Below are 21739 nucleotides of genomic sequence, written 5' to 3'. Positions count from 1 at the left end.
GACATCATTTCATAATGCTCTGCTATCACTGTCTTGACTGCAGTCTCTATGGTGGGCACTGGATAAAAACTGAATTACTTTAAATAAACAAGATATTTCAATATGCCTTAATAATCATTGTTCCTGATCATTAAAAGATGGGGTAATTAATGCATCATTGTTAGAACACAGTGTCTTAAAAATTGTTTTAGCATGTCCTGGTGGAGATACATCTGAAACAGACCACAGATGTCCTGGGAGCATTTTAGAATGATTTTCATTTTTGAAATGTATCCCCTTACATATGGGAATCATTGTTGAGATAATAGTTCTGTAGGTGAACTTAAAGGCTGCATTAATATTGTAAGTTTGTTTTCTTTTGTTTAGACTCACAAGGGAAAAGCTAACTTTAAGACTTTCTCAGATTTGTCTGGTTGCAAAAGGATCAAGTCATTTCCTGTCAACATTTTTCAGTTGAGTATTAGGCTTAAAGTAAACTCCCAGCAATGCAGCAGGGCCTAATATCATAAAATCCATTGCTCTAGCAAAAGCATTGAAAGCCTTCAGAAATGTATAGCATGGGGAAAGGATGCTGACTTTTCAATCATTACCTAAGCTGTGGTTTTCTTGAAGGGTATAAACTGATAAGAGCTTGAAGGAATAAAAATATGTGTTCTTCTCCATATGGGAGAGTAAGAATGGGGTATTTCTAGGAACTGGATGATTTTTACCACCTCATTATCTATAACCAAGGCAACTTTGACTAGATGGAGAGAGAGCTATTGTGTACACTTCATTCCAGATGTCCACTGTTAGAGAAAGTAGAAGCGGGCAGATGAGGGACAGATGTGTTTGTTTGCTACTAAACAAACCATTGATGTGACTGTGTGATTAGATCCAGGACATGTCTGATGTGGTCCCTATGGTAAAAAGGTGAGAAGTCTCGGTAGTTTAAACCTAGATGCTGAACTCAAATCACTTGTAGTCTCATTTTGCTTACACAATAGTATCTGGATAAATTTGAGAACATTATTTGACTTCTCTGAGGCGTTGAAGATGGCAATCATGTCTACCTCATAAGGTTGTCAGGAAAATAATGAAAAGTATATAGAGTGAAGGAATTTAATAGTGGAAAACACTCAGTTCAGTGATCACCTGCTTCTATTAAAGCATCTAGGAGGAGGGGAGTTACTGCTGTCCTCACACAGCTTTAGCTGTGCTTCTCGCCTCTCTGACAAGAACTGATGGAGACTTCAGAGAAGTGTTTCCGTGGGTTGTGAACTTGAGGGTTGCATATCAGAGATTCTGCATATCTGACATTTACACTATGATTCATAACAGTAGCAAAATTACAGTTATGAAGTAGAAACAAAAATAATGTTATTATTAGGGTTACCACAGCATGAGGAACTGTATTGCAGCATTAACATTGTAGTAGAGGCTTCTGATACATGGATTTGATAGGTCACAAACTGATTGTGACAGCCAGTTTGAACGGACTAAAAGTTACCTTGAAGCAAATAAAAACCATGTAAGTTGTCATGAAGACTAAACCATCTGATAAATACCTTCAGATTATTTGCTTATAACAACATGATGAAATGGTACTTTTCTTTTTATCACAAATGCAAGCCAGAAAAAATTCTTACCATTAGGAAAAGCCATGATGCCTAAGGTTAATAAAAGCTTTTTTATGGAGCTAGTGAGATGGCTTTGCAGTTTAAGGGGCCTGAGTCTAAACCTAACAACATGAGTTCAAATCCCAGAACTCATGTGATGAAAAGAGAGAGCCAACTCCTACAAGCTGTCCTCTGAGTTGTGCTCATGCTTTGTGGCACACAAGCACCACGAGCGCACGCACACACACACACACAAACACACGTATGCACGTGCACATACAACACAAATTAATAAATGATATAAAATTTGAAGTAGATTTTACAATAATTGTCCTGTATATTTTAAAAATAATTGACACCCATTTCTCTTTAATTTTAATAAAATATGTAAACATTACATACCTTTTCATCATATTAAGCATTTTTAAGTATATCATTGACTGGCACAAGTACTTTTGACTTATTCTATAACTATCATCATAACTATCATCACAGCCCATTTTCAGGCTATTTTATTATCCTAACCCAAATTCTTCTTACTTCACTGTGCTTTCTCTCCATTGTTTTCTAAATGGCAACCACCATGCTTTACCATGCTCTGTTTCTAGGTAATTTGACTACTCTAGGTATTTCATAGCCATGCAGTTAATTCAAAATTTTTCCTTGGCATCTTGTTTATTTTGCTTGGTACCATGTTCTCAAAATTAGACTGTATTGTAGCATGAATTACAATGCCATTCCTTTTAAAAATGGAATAATAATCATTGTTTGCTCACCCATTCAGCTATTGATAGGAACTGCCTTGCTCTAGTTTCTGACTTTGGTGAATAATGCTTCTATAAACATGAGTACTTGTAGATACAGAACAGACTATTGTTTACATTCCATAATTTTCATTACAATAAAATGTCTCTCACATAGTTCAAGTTAGTTTGTGAGTTTTATGACATAGTATTTAGCTTTGCTTCATGATACTTAAACACCTGCGGTTACCATCTTTCAAAGAGGAAGAATCTGGTGCAGGGTCCAGTAGTTTCAGCTCATGAGGAAGTCTGTTTGCTTTAGGGCTGTGTTGAAGAATAACAGTATGGTGAGCATGTGGGTCAGAGGAAGATGCTTAGTTCATGGCAGCCATGAAACCAAAGGAGAGAGAAGACCCAGGGTCCCAAGCTCTTTCAAAGTCATACTCCCTCAGGGCTGGAAAGTTGGCTCAGAGAATAAGAGTGCCTCCATAATAATCATGAAGACTGGAATTTAGATCCCAGCACTCAAGTAATAGCTTAGAAATGTCCAACCTTCCAATCAACTGTTCTTGGTTCACTTCATTTTATTCTTTACATTTCAAGTGTTTCTTCACAGTTATGAATTTGAAGAAATTATTCAGTGGTCACCTGCTTCCTCAGACTGTAGTGAGGACAGAAGTGGGTCATTATTTTTCATCAGTATTATAGGGAGCATTGGAAAATGTCTACTGCATTAGTTAAATAAACACATAAAGATAGTTGTAAAAACATGCTATAGGTTAGCAGTTGAAGTGGATAATCAGATTTTCTGTCTGTCTACTACTACTCCATATAGGTTCTCATTTCATTTGCATAGTCAAAATGACAGTCACAGGCAATGAAGTAACATCTGAGTTTAGAGGATTTGCTACCAGGGAGGCTGTGTGCTGTTTATAAGGCATTTTCCCTTTGTCTATTCAATCTCCCACACTTTCTATCCTGTTCCTTTAGGACCATAATATAGCCTTATTATGTTTGACCATTTTTAAGTGTTCTGGAGTTATGATATGCTCCATATTTTTAAGGAACAACCCCCAAGACAGCTCTGTGGAGGAAATAGCATCTTTCCCACTTTACCAAAGAAAACAAACTCAGAGATGTGGTTAGTTGCCCTAAGATACCACTAGGAATAAATAAGAGAACAGGACTTCAAGTCAGGTCTCCCACTTTGCAATGTAGTAGAACTGCAGTTTACCTGTACATTCTGGCAGCTTCTGGAATGGCCACGGATCTTTACTGTCTTTTCTCACTCAATGTGGGGTTTTTGAGACACAATTTGTATTTAGAATTCTCTGGCCCTGAAAGGTGCTTTTCCCTATGGGTTTGAATCCAGTTTGAATCCAATGTGTGAATAGCATCCAAAAAGGTTAATCTGTTTACCCAACCAGAACAGTTTGTTCTGTAGAACAAACTAGGAGTTGCCTTGCTAGCCTGTTCCAGATGTCCTATGCTTTGAGCGGCTTTATTTGCATTTGGTATTTCAAAGCTGGTGATCAATTTACAATTATAATTGCCACCAAGATTTTCCTTTGACTAGCACTTTGTGAAGGAAAACATCAATTTACATTATCCCACAGAGTTGGAAAAATATCTAACGAATTATAAAACAAAAATAGATTTCATCAGGAAAAGTAAATACAAAATTGCTGTTGCTGCCCTGTTTTAATCACTTCCTAATCTGAGATCCTTCACACATATATTTAATATGCACTGCAGTAGTTCCTAATATGTTAATTCTTGGCATTAGATTATCCAGCTGCTCAGTTAAAAATGAAACAGATAACTATGAAATGTCTATCTTAGTGGCACTTGTAACTGGATTAACAGGGATCCCTGTTCCATAAGACAGCTCTTTTTTCTTCTTTAAAACACATAAACATGAGTTCATTTCCATGGGCTGTTATTGGAGCACTAATCAACAAGTTCTAGAGGTTCTTAAAATATCTTAGTTGGTTTTAAAAATAAGAAGAGCAAGACAAGAGAGGTCATAAATTATGCACTGATTATATGAACACTCACGGATAATAAACATTGGTTAAGAACTTGTTTAAAGCTGGATTCTGTGCTAATAGTGTGTGTGTGTGTGTGTGTGTGTGTGTGTGTGTGTGTGTGTGTGTGTGTATAATGCCATATAATATTTACAATGACCATTGAAAAGCAAAGCAAGCACTTCCATTATGGTGAACTGCTGTGATCTGAACACTCACGTCCCTCCAATATCACATCCCTAATCACTAAGGCCGTAGCACTAGGAGGTGGCATCCTTAGGAGGTGAATAAGTCAAGAGGCCAGGACCACCTCAATTTGATCAGTGCTCTTGTAAAGGAGACTCCATAGAGTCTCCCTGACCCTTCTAACATGTGAAAATATAGAAGACACCATTTTTGGTTAGAAAACATGTCCTTGACCTTGGTCTACCAAGCCTCTATGATTGGCATAAAAAATTTCTGTTGTTTGTGGGTTACTCTGTCTGTGTATGGTGTTTTATCATCGCTGCCTGCACAGACTGAGCTCTGCTGTCTTTCTCAAAGATGAAGAAACTGACCTTTAGATAGCTAAGTTGCCTAAGGTTCTACAGAAAGTGGAAGACAAACCTTCAAATAATAGAGTAGATTTCTCAGATAAAATGAAATCCCAGGATAGGCAGAGAGTAGCGATATATGAGTTATAAGTTGTACATTACTGGGCTAATAAAAATAAAATAATTGACCGGGTGTTGGTGACACATGCCATTAATCCCAGCACTCAGGAGGCAGAGGCAGGAGGATCTCTGTGAGTTCAAGGCCAGCCTGGTCTCCAGAGCGAGTGTTAGGATAGGCTCCAAAGCTACACAGAGAAACCCTGTCTTGGAAAAAAAATGATTATAAAGCTTATGTAAGCTTAAAATAAAAAAGAAAATCTTAGATTGAAAACAAAGATCTGCCATTGTGAACATACTGTATTATGTATCATAATTGTGCATGAACTTATTTATGAGCTAAATAAATGAATGGAAAACAAAGAAAATAAAGATCATGTCTTACCCCATTTTGGAAATACTTGTAGAGAGCACCCGATAGACAACACTATATTGAATTTTATCTGGCCTCAGCTTATCCAAAGTAAGCCATTGTTAGTTCAATTTACTCTGGAGAAGATTCTGTATCAAAAAATTCTTTAATCTCTTACATAACCACCTTTCTATCTATAATTTCCCTCCATTGAGTTTGTCTGATCATGGAGAATGAATGCAATAAGTATTAATAGCAAGGTATTAATGTTCAACCTACAAATTTTTTACTGTAAAGAAGTGTTGTCTGGTGTTGCTTAATTTTGGAACAACTAGAAAGTGCTTAAAACATACCCTTGCTCAGATTCTACAACAGATCAAATTTACCCAAATGTCTGAAGTTATTCTAAACATAAAAGTTTTAACAGCTATCAAGGAAATGTAAGTGTCGATTTAATACTGAAAGCCCCTATTGTCAAGAAATAGCATTAAATATAGATTGTTAGGTGATGCAAGGAGCCACCTTGTCACACAAATTAGGTGACACACAGTGACATTATTTTTGTGATTTCCTCCAATACTGAGGTCCAGAATTAGATTTTTTTAACCCTGCTAATCAGATCACAGGAAATCAGTAACATTTTCAAATTAATTATCAAGTTTTATATCAGATATATTAGAATGTCAAGTCTATGGGGACTTCTCATGGGGCAAAGCCACTATCTGAATACCCTTCTGCCTTTTTGACTAGCCAGACAGACAAATGTCATGGAATTTGAAAGGGAAGAGTATGCAGTACTGGTGTGTTTTTCTATTAACCCTGATAAAATAATCTCACCTCAGAAACTGGTCACCGTACTCACCTGAACAAATCCTGATGTTCTGCTTATTCAAGATTCTCTGTGCCAGGCATGGTGGCACACACTTCTAATCCTAGCACTCAGGAGGCAGAGGAAGGTGGAGCTCTGTGAATCTGAGGCCGGCCTGGTCTACAAAGTAAGTTCCAGGAGTTCCAAGACTGTTACACAGAGAAACCCTATCTTGAAAAAAAAAAGTGACTTGACTCTTGTTTTTCTATGACTCTAAACATAACTTTCCAACTTCCATCTCACAGTTTTAGCAGTAGCACCATTTTATTCCCTAGCTTCTACTCCTCTAACATAAGGCCTGCTTCTGCCTTAGCTCATGAACACACTCAAGTGAATTTGGGGTTTAGATAGATATTATGGTCATAATTATATCTCTTCTATGTTCTCTGGAAGTACAAGTTTTATCTTAAGTTTTATACATGTGTCCCCATTATACAAATTTACATATGTCCTTACATTGTCCTATAATGACTTACAGAAATGTCTCCATACTGTGCATTATGCAAATTAGATATCATGTAAAGTACTCCAGTCCACTATATGGAAACCAAAGTTAAGACCATGAGGTCTATAAAGACAGACCAAGGAGTGGTCCTGACTTGGGGTGGTTTATACTCCACCCAGAGGAAAGAAGTTGCTGAATCTTGCAGGTAGCAGGTTCAAGATGAAAGTAATCAGTATGAAGACAGATGTAGACAAAGTTAAGAAGAGAGTCCATAGAATTAGAGTGGACTTCTGACTGTGTCTGTTGGAGAGAGTTTGCAGTGGCAAGGGGCATATTTTAGCTCAGACTTGGAAAAATGAAATGATAGGACTTGCCCAACCATGAAGAAAATGAGCACCTGATGGAGAAGTGTGGGGTGGCTTGAAAAGATAGCAAATAATTCTGGTTGGCTGAACTGAGGGCAAGTATGGGGGCGAACTGGAGAGGGTGGCTAGGAATTAGACAAGAAGGCTGTGCTGAACTTCTCTTCCTAGAAAAGAAAAGCAGATCCTCCCATCTGTATTTAAGAGTTTCAAGGTTGAAAAATCTCTCGTTTTAATTTCCATCATTCTCCTGTCTGTGGCTTGGGGAATTTGGTGGAACACGGCTCTCAAAGGCAGGTCTAACTCTTGCATATAGCATTCTTTATTTTGCTGCAACTTTCCCTGGCATGTGTTAGCATTCTTTATGTTGTTAAAAGTGTCCTGGGGACTTATTGGTCGACTGTTCTGACTGTTTATTGAGAGATCTGCTGTTTCCATGCTTGAGTCAAGCAATTTGCTCATTGTAAAGCCTCACTTTCACCTTCCAGTTTGCCGTCCAATCTCCTACTCATCTTGCTGTCTCCATCACGTTATCACTTTCTTTCCTATCTACCCCTTCCATCCTTCCTTCCTTCTTTCCTTCCTTCCTTCCTTCCTTCCTTTTCCTACCACCTCTTCTACCCTTTTCCCTCTCTGTTTCCTTGCTACCTCTAAAGAAAACCTGACAATTAAGAACAATGTCTTTGGACTTCCGTTGCCTCAGGTATAATCATAGCTCTTCCTCTGACTTGAAGAAACTTCAGAGCTTATTGTTTCACCTTTCTCATCATCACATTGGAATAATAATAATAATAGTAATAATAACACTCCCTCACACGTTATGAGACTATCCATGCATTAATAAATGCAAAACACTTAAAACTGGGCTTGACACATGTTGCATTATTAGTAAATCTAGCTGTCATCATTTCTGTCATCATAACTGCTCCATTCTTTATATATATAAATGTTTTTGAGACAGAGTTTCTCTGTGAAACACTCCTGTATGTCCTGGAACTCACTCTATAGACTAGGTTGGCCTTGAACTCACAGAGATCCTGCCATCCTGCTCTATGTACCTCACATTCGAGCTCATGGGAGGTGGAGTCTTTTAAAGACATGGGAAGTAGAAACTTATGCCTGTTTTGCTAAATTTTAGACATAAAAGGTGTGCTTTCATATTTTAAGCATATTTTTTGTCTTGGAATAACATCAAATATACAACCTTGACACATAATTAACAGAATAAATTATGATGACAGGTGGTTAGCTTTCCACCACCAACATCCCCTTTACAGTGGATACTGTCTGTCCTGCAGCCTTGCCTTTGATCACTGCTATGGAGGAACTTTCATGTGATGAAATATTTTATGTGGATGAGGCCAGTAATTCTTGGGATTCTTTTTTGGGGATGTTTTCAGTTCTTTTTGTTTGTGCCATTCATCTATTTCTCATTCTTTTCCTTATTGGTAATATGCAGCCTACTACACCTCGGCATTTGAAAAGGTCAGTGGTTTCCTAACTCTGGTAAGCAGGCCTTTCTTGAAATTGGCAAAACTGAAATTCTGATACCTTTCTGTGAGCTGATCAGAAGGACAAAATAACATAGCCCTGCTCACATAAGTGGAGAATCAACAGGTTTGACAATTGAAATCCTTAGAGGTTTGAAAGGGAGTGTGAAATGTCACATTTCTGACACCATGATGAAGGGCAGCTCTCTCAGCACTTCTGTCTGTGCAACCTTCTTCCTAAGCAAGCATTTTCATCATGTAGACGTTTGAATTAGTTTTTCATTTGATTTTTTAGATAGATACTGGGACATAGGTGGAATGGCCCTTTCCCTCCCTCTAAATTTTATTCCCTCCTCCTCTCTTGACTATCTTTCTCTTAATCTTTACTTTTCCTTTAGAAAATATTTTTAAAGGAGCTTCTTTTAAAAATGTGACTTTAATGTCACCCTACTTCTGCTAAACTGGTTAAAAAAAAAAGCACTAATTTCTCATCACAGATACCCTTCCCCTTCTCCATCCAAAACCCACAGTCATAAAATAACAATACTGTTGTGTTTATTTGGCATCTAACAAACTATGAGTGTCTTTGAGCCAAGAACAAAATGCCCTTTGGGATATCTAGAAGGACTTACAATACAAGCAGTCATGAGAAATCCCCATAGATTCTCCTAGGTCTGTGTGTTTGCTTGTACAATAAGGGGAAAGACTTGGGCTCTCCCTGGATCCCTCTGAAGGCTGTATATAGCAATAATGATAACAGCAGCACAAAACTTCTATGAAACTCACAAAAGGGCAGCAGATGTCCCCATATACACAGTCATGATTGTGAAAATGCCTCTGAGATGTAAAAGGCAAAGCAAATGCAAGACATAATTTTCATTTGCAAATTAAAAGAAAACTGCCCTGCACCAAAGGAAGTCTGTGTGACACCATTAAGCTTTGGATTTTATCTGTCCAATTATGGTTTTGTCTCAGGAGAGGTGATGTGCTTCATAACTTCAGCTTGATGGAGCAGCATAATGGATAAATGTTGTTCCAGGAACCAAAAAATACGGTGCTTACTTATGTCACCGCTTGAAATAGAAAACGATCATTCAAAAGAACTAACAGATTGACAGTAATAAGAAACAGGATCTAAATTTATTATGATGAAATTTGAATAAAATATAAATGTTCTGCTGCTTGAAAGAATATGTGTACTTGCTTATGAATTTTATCCCATTGGACACCCTGAGAGCAGTGTATAGTCTCATCATTCTGTGATATCCAAATAGATGTGAGCGTGACGGAGCATGCTGTTGGAAGGGGCATTTCAGATCATCTAATCAGTTAATTATATGGAGAAACCAAAATTCAGAAAGGCTAAATGATTTTGGTATAATAATGTGACTTTTTGAATCCCGAACACTCTTTTAATATGTTCTTGCAATATTTTGTCTGTAACACTTTGAGTTCTTCTGAGACCTAACTTATTGAGGGCAAATACTTCTATTCATCAAGGTCTTTATGCATGCCCCAAATCAAATTTTGGTGAGTATTAATTTTTTACTAAGCCTCATGCTTTAGTTTACTTTTGTTACTATAAGAAAATACCTGATGTTGAATAATCGATAAGAAATACGTTTATTTGAGTCACTGCTTAGAGTGGTTTTTTTTTTTTTTTGGTATTGGGGGAAGCGTTGCTGTATCATATAATGGTAGTGGATATCACATGACTAAAGAGAGCAAGTTTTTAGCTTGTGTCTTACTTCCTCTTTTTACATGGCAACTGATGGGATCCTGGCATAGTGGCTTACGCCTGTAATCTTAGCAGTAAGGGAGCTGAGACAGAAAGATTGTCTGGAGTTTGAGGTTAGCTTGAACCACATAGTGAGTTCCAGGTTAGTCTACAGAGCAAAACCATTAACAACATCATAGGGTCTCATTATCATGACCTCATATAAATTTTAATTATCTCCCCCAAAATCTTATCACAAAAATACATGAATTTGAAGACTTTGGAATGGGCTCCCAAAGTCCACACCTATGCTAGGGATAAGTACTGAACTACTACAGGAGGTCCCGTAGATTTCCCAGGTTTCCTCACTGAAACTCATGTTCCTGGGGTCTGGATCAGCCCGATGCTGGTATTCCAGCTATCAGTCTGGGGAGCAAGAGTTCCCCGATGTTCAGGTCAGCTGTTTCTGTGGGTTTCGCCAGCCTGGTCTGGACCCCTTTGTTCTTCACTCATCTGCATCTGGATTCCAGTTCAGTTCAGTGATTAGTTGTGGGTGTCTGCTTCTACTTCCACCAGTCGCTGGATGAGGACTAAAGGATGGAATATAAGTCAGTCATCAATCTCATTATCAGGGGAGGGCATTTAAGGTATCCTCTCCTCTGTTGCTTAGATTGTTAGCTGGTGTCATCTTTGTAGATCTCCAGACATTTCCCTAGTGACTGATTTCTCTGTAAACCTAAAATGTCTCCCTCTATTATGGTATCTCCATTCTTGTTTTCTTCTATTCTCCCCCTGACTCAACCTTTCTGCTCCCTCGTGTCCTCTGCATCCCTCTTCTTCTCCCCTTCTCATTCTCCTAGCTCCCTCCCCCCTCTTCCCGTGCTTCCAATTTGCTCAGGGGATCTTGCTCCTTTCCCCTTCTCCAGGGGACCATGTATCTCTCTCCTTAGGGTCCTCCTAGCTTCTCTGGCAGTGTGAATTGTAGGTTGGTAATCCTTTATTCTACATCTAAAATCCACATATCAGTGAGTACATACCATGTTTGTCTTTTTGTGACTGGGTTACCTCACTCAGAATGGTTTCTTCTAGTTCCATCCATTTTCCTGTAAATTTCAAGATTCCATTTTTTCCCCCACTGAGTAGTACTCCATTGTGTCAATGTACCACATTTTCTCTATCCATTCTTCTGTTGAGGGTCATCTAGGCTGCTCTCAGTTTCTGGCTATTACAAATAATGCTGCTATGAACATCGTTGAACAGATGTCCTTATCTACTACAAGATCCAGTATACTCTTAATGGGTGTATTACTTCTGAGGTCATAAAAAAAAAAAAACAACTGTGTAGTTGTCTAAAGTGTCAAAGCCAAAAAAAAAGAAAGGGAAGGGAATCATCATGGTCTAAAGATTAAGAAGGATCTTTAGGTCCTAAACTCAATCTGAGACACTGTGAGGACATGAACAGGCAAAAACAGTTGACAAACTACAGACAGTTTGGAGCACTGTACCCTGCTAATTTCCTTGTTCTGATTATTGTACAATGAATACACAAAAGGGGAACTGAGAGAAAGGATAAGAGTGTATGCTGAATCTCTATTATTTTACAGATTTCCTAAGTTTAAAATTATTTCAAAATGTAATAATTTACAAAAAAAAGTTGTATTTCTGTGTCAGGACCATTTTTTTCCTGAGTTTAACTCTGAAGACAAGGTATCTTGTTTAAACTAATCTAAATCATTGCACTAAAGAAAATGTGGAATAAAGAGAAAAAATGGATATACTTCTGTAGTGTATTTATTCTAAAATTTCAACAAATTATAGAAATGTAATAAAATACTGAACTTTTGCTTATGGTTAATTTTATCAACTTAATCATTTTGAGTCCAAGATAAGCCTTAACTGATTTCAGAATTAGTCTTAAATGGTCTAGTGTTAGACTTAAATTTAGGTATTTAAATAAAATATATAACACAGAAAAAGAGTGTCCTCCACTATATCTAGAAGGTTGATTTGGGGTTATAGAAGAAAGAAGGATCATATAGCCCTCCCCATGAAGGAAACAGAATGTAGATTTTTAGGTACTATTCTTTGTCTCCAGGGGACTTTATTGGCTTGAGGCAACTGGCATCACAGAATTGAGATTTCATTCTGAACCCTCCTAATAACTAGTATTTTGATTACCCACCTGATAACCTCTCTTGGCTTTGCCTTTATGACATGATTATCATAGTCAGCACCAGATTTTTAGCTGAGGAATTTCTAAGCTTTTCAAGTGTAAGATTTTCAGGTAATGCTATGCCTGTGCTCTGGCATTCTAGCCAGACAGCTAAGCTTTGAAGCCATGGAATAGTTTGTTTGTTTGACCTCAACTGAACTTAATGGGCTTTGGTGCAAACTTATCTCTAATGATATGTGTTTAAAATTCTCACTAGTTTAAAATAAGTAGATTTTAGGCCTAATTATTAAATTCCCTTCACTTAAAATTTTGTGCAACCAAGGTGAAAGGTTTGTTTCCAAGGAAACAAACACACACCATTTTTATCACATAAAATGTTTTCTGCAAGAAAATCCCATAACCAGTCTCCAGGGAGACACTACATTATAAGATAGCTCTCACTGGAGATTTTTCTCAGAACAGTATTTTATTTTTGTTATACCCAAATCATGGTGGCTATATTTACATAATGACTTTGTATTTTAAAAAATTAACATCAGAGCCATGGCCATCACCTGAGTAGAGTTCTCAGATGGACAGTGTAAGACAATGTGATTTTCCTCTGTTAGTTAATTTCTATATTGGAGTCTCAACAGCATTCATTTGGGTTGTTCACTTGAGAGAAGACAACCTGTTCCAAGGACAGTATTTGTCACCCTGAAAGCTGAAAAAGAACTTCACCCTGCATTGGTATTTATCTCAAGTTGGAGGTGATTGCTTCCTGTTAAAAAAACAATTTTAAAGATGCTCAGATGCTCCAGTAGCCTAGCTTTGCGTACTCTTCTGGTTGAATTAAAACCAAAGAAATTGAACCAAATGTATTCTGTTCACAAAACTCTGAGGCTTTATTTTGATCTGTCTGATTATATTCTTGACCTTTCCCACAGGGGTGCTTGAATTCTGAGACACTATGCGATTTGTCTTGCAGCCTTAACCTAGATTCTAAGTGGTATACAAATGTTTCATGCTGTGATGAAAGAGTTAAGTAATTATACATTGAGAAGACACATTTTTGAAAGAAGATTGCAAAGTAACTATGAAATGATAGAGTGCAGTCAAAATAAAATCACAGCTCTGCCACTTACTGACTCGATGACAGCAAAACACTAAAATCTCTTTATAAAATGGGGCATGTCTATCCTATGAGGCAGTTAATAAAGATAGTATGTATTGAAAGCATACTTACTGGGGGCCAGTGAGATGGCTTAGTGGGTATGAGTGCTTGCCGCTAAGCATGTTGATCTGAGTTCAACCACAGAGTCCACAAGGTAGATGGAGAGAACTAGCTACCACAAGTTGTCCTCTGATCTTCATACACTTGCCATTAGTCCACATGCAGGAGTACCCCGCCACACACACACACACACACACACACTAAATATAAAAACTGATAGTATGGTCACTGGAAGGGTTTAGTTTCATGGCTATTTGATGCAGTCTTGCTATATAGCCTTCCTTGAACTCACTATGTAGCTCAGCCTGGCATCAAGCCTTCTGCCTCAACCTCTTGTCTATAGAGATTATCAAACCCTGGAGGGATTTCTTTAAATTATAGGAATCATTCCAGTAAGACTCTTACTATGTAAAAACAGTAACGATGAAATTTGATTTTTCTCTTCATTCAAGAGATGTATTACATTTCATTTGTTTTCACTGACGATTGCATGTATGGGGCCAGCTAATATGAAATGATTTTAAAATATTATCTTGTTAGAGTAACCCTATTGCCTGAAAATCAAAAGTGACTTTTTTTATAAATGCACTTTTCTCAGCCTAATTCTACCTCTAAAGGTCCTTGAATTTTTGTCTTCAGAAGTGAATTATGTAGCTACATAGATGCTCAACTCAACCTGCTTGGCCCATTTTCTGATAATTTTAAATTAAAATATAATCATAGCATTTCACTCACTCAAACTGTTTTCATTAATAACAATTATATATAACATAACAATAACATAAATATATATGTGTGTGTTTGTGCACATATACATACATATATATAGATACACATATATTGCACATATACACATATATGCACATATACAGGCACATAAATGAATAAATGCAACTTGATGAGTCCCTTCCGTGTTGCTTATGCATATGTGATTTCAAAGCTAAACATTTGGGGCTCATCCAAATGATGAGGGAAAACTCTTTCTCCCTCTCTCACCAGTAATTAGTTGCCTGTAGTTTTTTCTAGGGGTGGGCCCTGTGAGATTTCCCCCTCCCATGTAAGCATGTCTACTGGACTGTACTCAGGTCTTGTTTAGACTGCTATTGGGTTGAGGAGGTCATCATTTCTAAGAGACAATCTTGAAACAAAATTTCTGGTACTCTGGTTCTTAAAAATCTTTCTGCCCCCTCTTCTACAGTGTTCCCTGAGCCTTGGGTATGGCAGTTGTATTGTAGATCTTTCAGCTGAGACAAGGCACCCCACAAACAGTTATTCTCTGTAACTGTGACCAGTTGTGGCTTTTTCTAGTGGCTTCTATCTAATGCACAGAGCAGCTTCTTTGATGAGGGGTAAGAGCTACACTTAGCTATGGGTGTAAGTATAAATATTTAAAACATAGTTATGTATTATACTAATTTAGTAAAGTGGCAATAATAGGTTCTCCTCTAAGATCCATGATCCCACCAGCCACAGATAGTTCACAAGGTTTAAAGTAGCAAGCATGACTTCCCTTCTGTTGAGTGGCCCTTAAGTCCACCTAGACAGCTATTAGTTACCACCAAAATGTAAGTGTTGCACCTTTAGGGATATCTTGTCATGCTGGTTGTTGTTATGACATCAAAGCTTGATAGGACTATTGATTAACTTACAAGTATAGGCTGATAGCCAAAGAAGGTGAGAGAATTGATTGATTCGCAAAATAGAAACTGGCCCTATACAGAAGATCTGGAAGATCCTACTTAAAAAGGCAAAAAAGAGACACAAAAAGCATAATAGCATAGAGGACATAGCAAGTACTGATAAGATATGACTCCGTTATAAAAAAAAATCTTCAAGCAATTTTCATTCATTCATTCATTCATTCATATGACAGCTACTCATTGAGTGTTCACTGCTAAGGACAAGGCTAGATAATATCCATATGCATGATCTCATTTGGAAATTAGCTGAAGAACATGATGAACACCATGTGTCATATGCTGAAGGGCATTTTTCAGATCCCTTTAAGGACTGACCTGAACTTACTCTCATAGCTGCTTTCAAATGGCAGCAACTATGGGCTGTTGTCTAGGACCATGCTCCCTCCTCCAAATAGTTGTCGTCCAACCACTAGTTGATGCATCTTATATTTGTCTTAGTTTAGGATATCACTGAAAGATCATGATATCCTCAGTGCCACAGTAAACTCAGTGGAAGCCTCTGTGCTACAGAGTCACAGTTCACCTTTTTCTCTAATTTTCTTACCTCTTAGATGCAATTTCCCTGCTAAATATTATACTCTAAGCCCTTTGTTTACAAATGTTAATGACCTGCTCTATTTTCTAGAAACTCTGTTTTATTTTGTGTGTACATATGCATATGTGAATGTCATCATAAAGGTAAGAGGACAGCCTTAGGTGTTACCACTTAAGCACTGTCCGCATTTATATGAGGCATAATCTCTTCCCTGGACTCATACTCACTAAATAGGCTATGCTAGGTAGTCAGAAAACCCCAAGGATCATATCTCTACCTTCCCAGCACTGGGGTTACAAGTACATGGCCAGCTTTTGTGTGCAGGTTCTAATGACTGAAATCATGGCCTTTTGCTTGCAAGGCAAACAGTGCACTGATGAAGCAATCCCTCTAGGTCCTGAAAATCTATTTTAATAATGAGGACTCTAAAGCTAAAGGCATTTTATTTCATCCAAGCCCAACAAAGGCAATTCTTGGTGGCATCCAGACACTGTCTGTAAATGCCATACATGTTATGACAGTTCAGCAATTCGAAGTAGGGTGCAAGTTTAGATAGGGCCCTACAAGGTCATTTTATCAACTCAGTCCCTGACTGAAAACTTGAGGTTCTCAGCATTTGATGAAATGGTTATAAAGAACTAAATCTGGAGATAGGATAATGGGCCTAATTGTTATCATTAACACAAGATGGGAGGAAGTAGTGAGAAGATGGAGATTGGCATTGTCACCAATTGGAAGCAGACATTTCCACCATTTGTCTTATGGGAACCTTGCTAATGAGTCACTTTCACTGACTTATTTAACCTTATTATTCTCCATATGTAACAGAAACCGGATGAGTAAAATAAGGCATTACCACCCCCCAAAAAGTCACAAAATTACTTATGAAAAAATATGTTTCTATTTTTACAAAGTGACATAAAAAAACAGACAACTGAATCAAGAATTGTGCAGGGCTGAGGAGATAACTCAGTGAGGGTGGTGGGTTTAAGGGTACTTGATGTATGACCATAAAGATCCAAGTTCACTCCCCAGTACTCACTAAGTACAAGCTGAGAATGGATATTCACCAGCCTGTAGCTAACATGTTTTGTAGAAAGCAGAGACAGGAGGATTCCTGCCCAGAAAGCCTTGCTGAACTGAAGAGCCTGCATTTTGTAAGAGATGTTGTCTTGAGGGAATAATGTAGAGTGATGAGAGTATCCAAAGTCCTCTTTTGGCTTCCACAAGCACGTGTGTATATGTACAAAACACAAGTGCATACACACACATGAGCGAGCATGCACACACACACACACACACACACACACACACACACACACACACACAGAGGAGCTATGCATAGAAGAGAAAATTAGCATTTGTGATAAAACTATGTCAAATAATGAGAAACTCAGACAATGCCAATATTAATCTTCAGTATTTTCTGAGTGCTAAATATATTACTAACTAGGGAAGACATAATGAGCATATATTTTGCCTTCCTTCTAGTACAAGTTGCATACCCTTTATCTGAAATGCTTGGGAAAAGAAGTATGGATTTCAGAATCTTACTTGAATATGCACAATGAAATCTTACCTAATTATGGAATGGATCACAATTATACACATAAAACTTACGTGTCATAGATACCTTATTATTTATAGCTTTATACATCTTAAATGATTTTGTATCTGAAAAAAATTATGGTGTGGAATTTTCTACTTGTGCCATCAAGTTTTGTATCTAGACTAGTTTGGTCAGATTCTCATATTAGAATTGTATAATCTGTAATAACAGTTCAGTTCACACAATGTGTTTTTAGGGCCTACTCTTTAGTAAACATTATTGTTAACAATGGAGATACACAGTGAGTGAGAGGCGTGGTCTCTGCTTACTGGTACCTTCCATTGTATCCAGAGTACCAAAAGACTCAATAACTAAACAAAGATGAGCAATACTTCTGTGTCAGCTGACTTCTGAGTGGTGAGGTGAGAAAAGCGTTCCCACAAAAGGCCTGTATAGAGCCCGATGAAGGCATGAGGTGAGCTTTGAAGAGTAGAAAGGAGTTAGGGTAGCTGGAGCAGAGCAAGGGGCAATGACACAGATGACGTGGTCATTTTAGGGCTTTGAAGCAGATCTGGATTTTAGGGCTTTGAAGCAGATCTGTCTGTGAAACAGGGTGGTCTGACTTCTTTCCCTATCTTTATCCCTTTAGTTTCTTTCTCATGTCTTACTGCTCCAGCTGGTGCTTCCAGCACAACATTGGGAAGGAGAGTGAATAGTGGAGATCCCTGTATCATTCCTGGCTTCAGTGGGATTACTTCAAGCTTCTCTCCACTTAGGATGGTGTTAACTGTGGCTTTCTCGTATAGCTTTTATGTTGAGGTACGTTCCCTCCTGCCCTACATTCTCTAGGACTTTTATCATGAAGGCATGTTGGATTTTGTCAAAGGATTTTTTTCTGAGTCTGTTAAGATGATCATGTGACTTTTTATCTTTAAACCTCTTTATTTGGTTTATTGCATTTACTGACTTGCATATTTTTAATTATCCCTACATTTTGGGGATAAAGCTCTCTTGGTCATGGTAAATAACCTTCTCAATGTAAGTCTGTATTCTGTTTGCAATTATTTTATTGAGAATATTCCAATCTATTAGGGACATTGACCTATCATTTCTTTCTTTTCTTTTTTGTGCTGTTTACTGTTGTTTCATTCTTTGTTTCAGACAGGGTATCTCTGTGTAGCCCTGGTCATCCTGGAACTCACTGTGTACACCAGACTGGCCTCAAACTCAGAGGTTCACTGGCCTCTGCCTCCCAAGTACTGGAATTAAAGGTATGAGCAACCACGCCCAGCAAGCCTATAGTTTTCTTTGTATTGTTGTTGTTGTGCCTTTGTCTGGTTTCAATGTTAGAATTATACTGGCTTTGCAGAAGGAGTTTGATAATGTCTTTTCTGTTGTTTTTCTTTTTTTAAATAGTTTAAGATTGGCTGTAGATCATTTTTGAAAGTCTGAAATAATTCTGCTGTGAATCCATCTGGCCCTGGACTTTTCTCAGTTGGAAGGCTTTTTCTTAATATTTCAATCTACTCACTTGTCATGGGTCTATTTAGGTTGTTGACTTCTACTTGGTTTAATTTTGATGGTCTGGCTGAACCTTGAAATTCATTCATTTCTTTTAAGTTTTCCAACTTAATGGAGTACAGGCTTTTAAACTATTCACACCTAGGTCTCTGAATTTCTTTGGTGCCTATTGTAATTTTTCCTCTTCATTTTTTTTATTCTGTTCATTTGGATCCTTTCTTTTTTTTTTTGATTAGTTGAGCCAAGAGTCTCTCAATCATTTTTATCTTCTCAAAGACTCAGCTCTTCAATTCACTGATTCTTTGTATTGTTTTATTTGTTTCTATTACATTGATAGATTTTTGTTTCTTGTCATTGACTACATTTGGATTTGATTTGTTCTTTCTTGTTTTACCAAATTTTTGAATTGCATCATTTTGGGGAACTCATTCTATTTTTTGTGGTATTTTCCTTTTTAAATTGTTTTCAAAGATTGTATTTTTTTAGAACAGGTTTAAGCTCAAATTGAGTTGTTGAGAATAAAGTACAGAGTTTCCACACATTTCTTGCTCCCAGAGGGGTACAGCCTCCTATTATCATCATCCCAGTGGTACAAGTGCTATAATTAGTGAATATGTCTTTACATGTCGTTACAATAACAAATCAATACCTTATATTAGCCTTGCTCTTGTCGTTGTACACACTTTACATTTAAAATTTTTATTTACTTTTAGTTTTCTTATTATTATTTCTTTTATTTTTGAGATTATAATATAATTGCATCATCATCATTTCCCCTTTTCTTTCCTCCCTTCAAGCACACCCATATACCCCTACTTGCTATCTTTCACATTCCTTTTTTATTAATTGTTGTTACATATATACATAAATGTATATACACATATATTCCTAAGTGTGTGTGTGTGTGTGTGTGTGTGTGTGTGTGTGTGTGTGTGTGTGTGTGTATGTTCAACCTTCTCATTTTATTACCTGGATGCATGTATATATGTCAGGGTTTACCATTTAGTATTAGATAACCAGTTGGTGCAGTCTTCCTGGAGAAGGCTGTTTCTCCTACACTTAGTATCCCTTATTACCTATAGATTTTTTGAGTGTAGGACTGAGGCTTGTTGGGCTTTCCCATCTACTTTAGCATGTCTATTTTGTCCTTGTTCAGCTGATGCTTTGTCAGTCATATCAATGAGACTTTATATGTGTAGCTTCTGACATTTCTAGGAGACAGTCACAGCAAACTCCCTTGTCCCCTGGCTCTTGCAATATTTCCACGCCCTCCCTCCCCCTCCGCAATGTTCCCTGAGCCTTGGATCCAAGAGTCATTTTCTAGATGTATCTTTTGGGAATGAGTTTCACAAATCTGTATTTTGATTAGTTGTGGTTTTATGTCAGTATCATCATCTGTCACAGAGAGGTCTTTCTTTGCTGAGGGGTGAGGAATACAGTTATCTGAGGATATAAGGACAAATATTTAAAACACTATTAGGTATGGCACTGGTTTAGTAAAGTGGTAGTTGTAGGTTTCCCTCTAAGATCCATGACTTTACTACCACTGGGCTGTTGGCTAGGTTTTCAGTACCAGTACCTTGTGGAGTAAGCCTTAAGTCCAATTAGAGAGCTCTTGGTTATTACCAAGTGCCACTGTTGAACCCTGAGAATGATCATGCCATGCTTGTGGCTCACAGCCATCACAGCAGGGTAGCACTTTTGGTTGTTTCCCTCATGTGGAAGCTGCCATGATGCCTTCTGGTACCATCATAGCTAATCCTCAAGGAAGAGGCTTTCAAATCAATTCCAGCTTAGGGGTCTCTGGTTCCTGAATCTGAAGTGTATGGCATTTTCAGCAATAGAACTTGTTTTCCACCTTTGGGAACTTATCTTCAACCAGGGGCAATGGCAATAGCCTGTTAGTTTTGGGGAGGGTGATACAAGTGCAGAGGAAAGTACAATAACAGCAAGAAAATCTGAAAAATTCATAAGGAGTCATACTATTAACTATCTACCTGGAAGCACCTATAATGCATGTAACTTGGTATACACTCACACACACACACACACACACACACACACACACACACACACACACACCAAAACCCCAACACCAAGCATGAGAAGCCCTCTTCTGAGTTGTTAGTTAGGGCTGTCTAAGAGATTGTCTGATATTTTTCAGTGTACATACTTAAAGCTATAAATTTCCATTGTAAGGACTATTTTCAGTATTCTCCAGAGGTTTTGCTGTGTTACGTTTGTATGTGGCGAGAATCCTATTGGGTTTTGCTTAAACAATGCAGTGAGTTGATCCTATTTATGTTCTAATAAGATCTGGGTGAACTTCAAGAGGCCCTAGTAATCATGACGTTATTCAGCATCCCTTCAGTGTTAGTTATTGTCCCATGCTGACAAGAAGACTGATAAGGAACAATATAGGAAAGAGTGTAGAACAGAGAAATTTTGGAATCTGAGAGATCTAAGTTCAAACCCAGCTCTTTATAATGGGACATTATTTTCTCAGGTGAAGTTTGTGTATTGATAAATAGTAATGGCAAAATTTAGATTTCAGGGCATTTTTTTTTAGTTTGAAATCTCAGTAGTATTAAATGAAATAATCTCATCCTGTCATATGCAGGATACATCAATATTACTACTATTTGACATATTCAATGACACGTACTGGGACTGTACTCAGAAGATACTCACACCATTGAGAATCATAATTTGAAGTATTTATCTACTCAAGAAAGTCTACAATAGTTATATTATATACCAAAGCAATACCTAGTTACATCGTTTACACAGTCCCAT

The 21739-nt window shown here is 37.6% G+C and overlaps 1 protein-coding gene across 4 annotated transcripts in view; it reads left to right on the top strand.

Moving 5' to 3' along the window:
- Positions 1-21739, top strand: part of Pde4b (phosphodiesterase 4B) — a 337171-nt gene that overhangs the window by 81972 nt on the left and 233460 nt on the right. Inside the window, exon 1 of one of the 4 annotated variants that reach the window (XM_035439767.1) lies at positions 18219-18241. The exons of the other annotated variants lie outside the window; for them this stretch is intronic. Coding sequence (XP_035295658.1) covers positions 18234-18241 — 8 coding nt within the window. The 5' untranslated portion in view covers positions 18219-18233. Of the gene's footprint in view, positions 1-18218; positions 18242-21739 lie in introns of those variants that run through there. 4 annotated transcript variants of the gene reach the window in all.

The sequence above is a fragment of the Cricetulus griseus genome, chromosome 2 (genome assembly GCF_003668045.3).
Source record: "Cricetulus griseus strain 17A/GY chromosome 2, alternate assembly CriGri-PICRH-1.0, whole genome shotgun sequence".
Taxonomy (NCBI): Eukaryota; Metazoa; Chordata; class Mammalia; order Rodentia; family Cricetidae; genus Cricetulus; species Cricetulus griseus.
The sequence above is the reverse complement of the archived record's forward strand: the minus strand, read 5'-3'. Positions and strand labels throughout refer to the sequence as shown.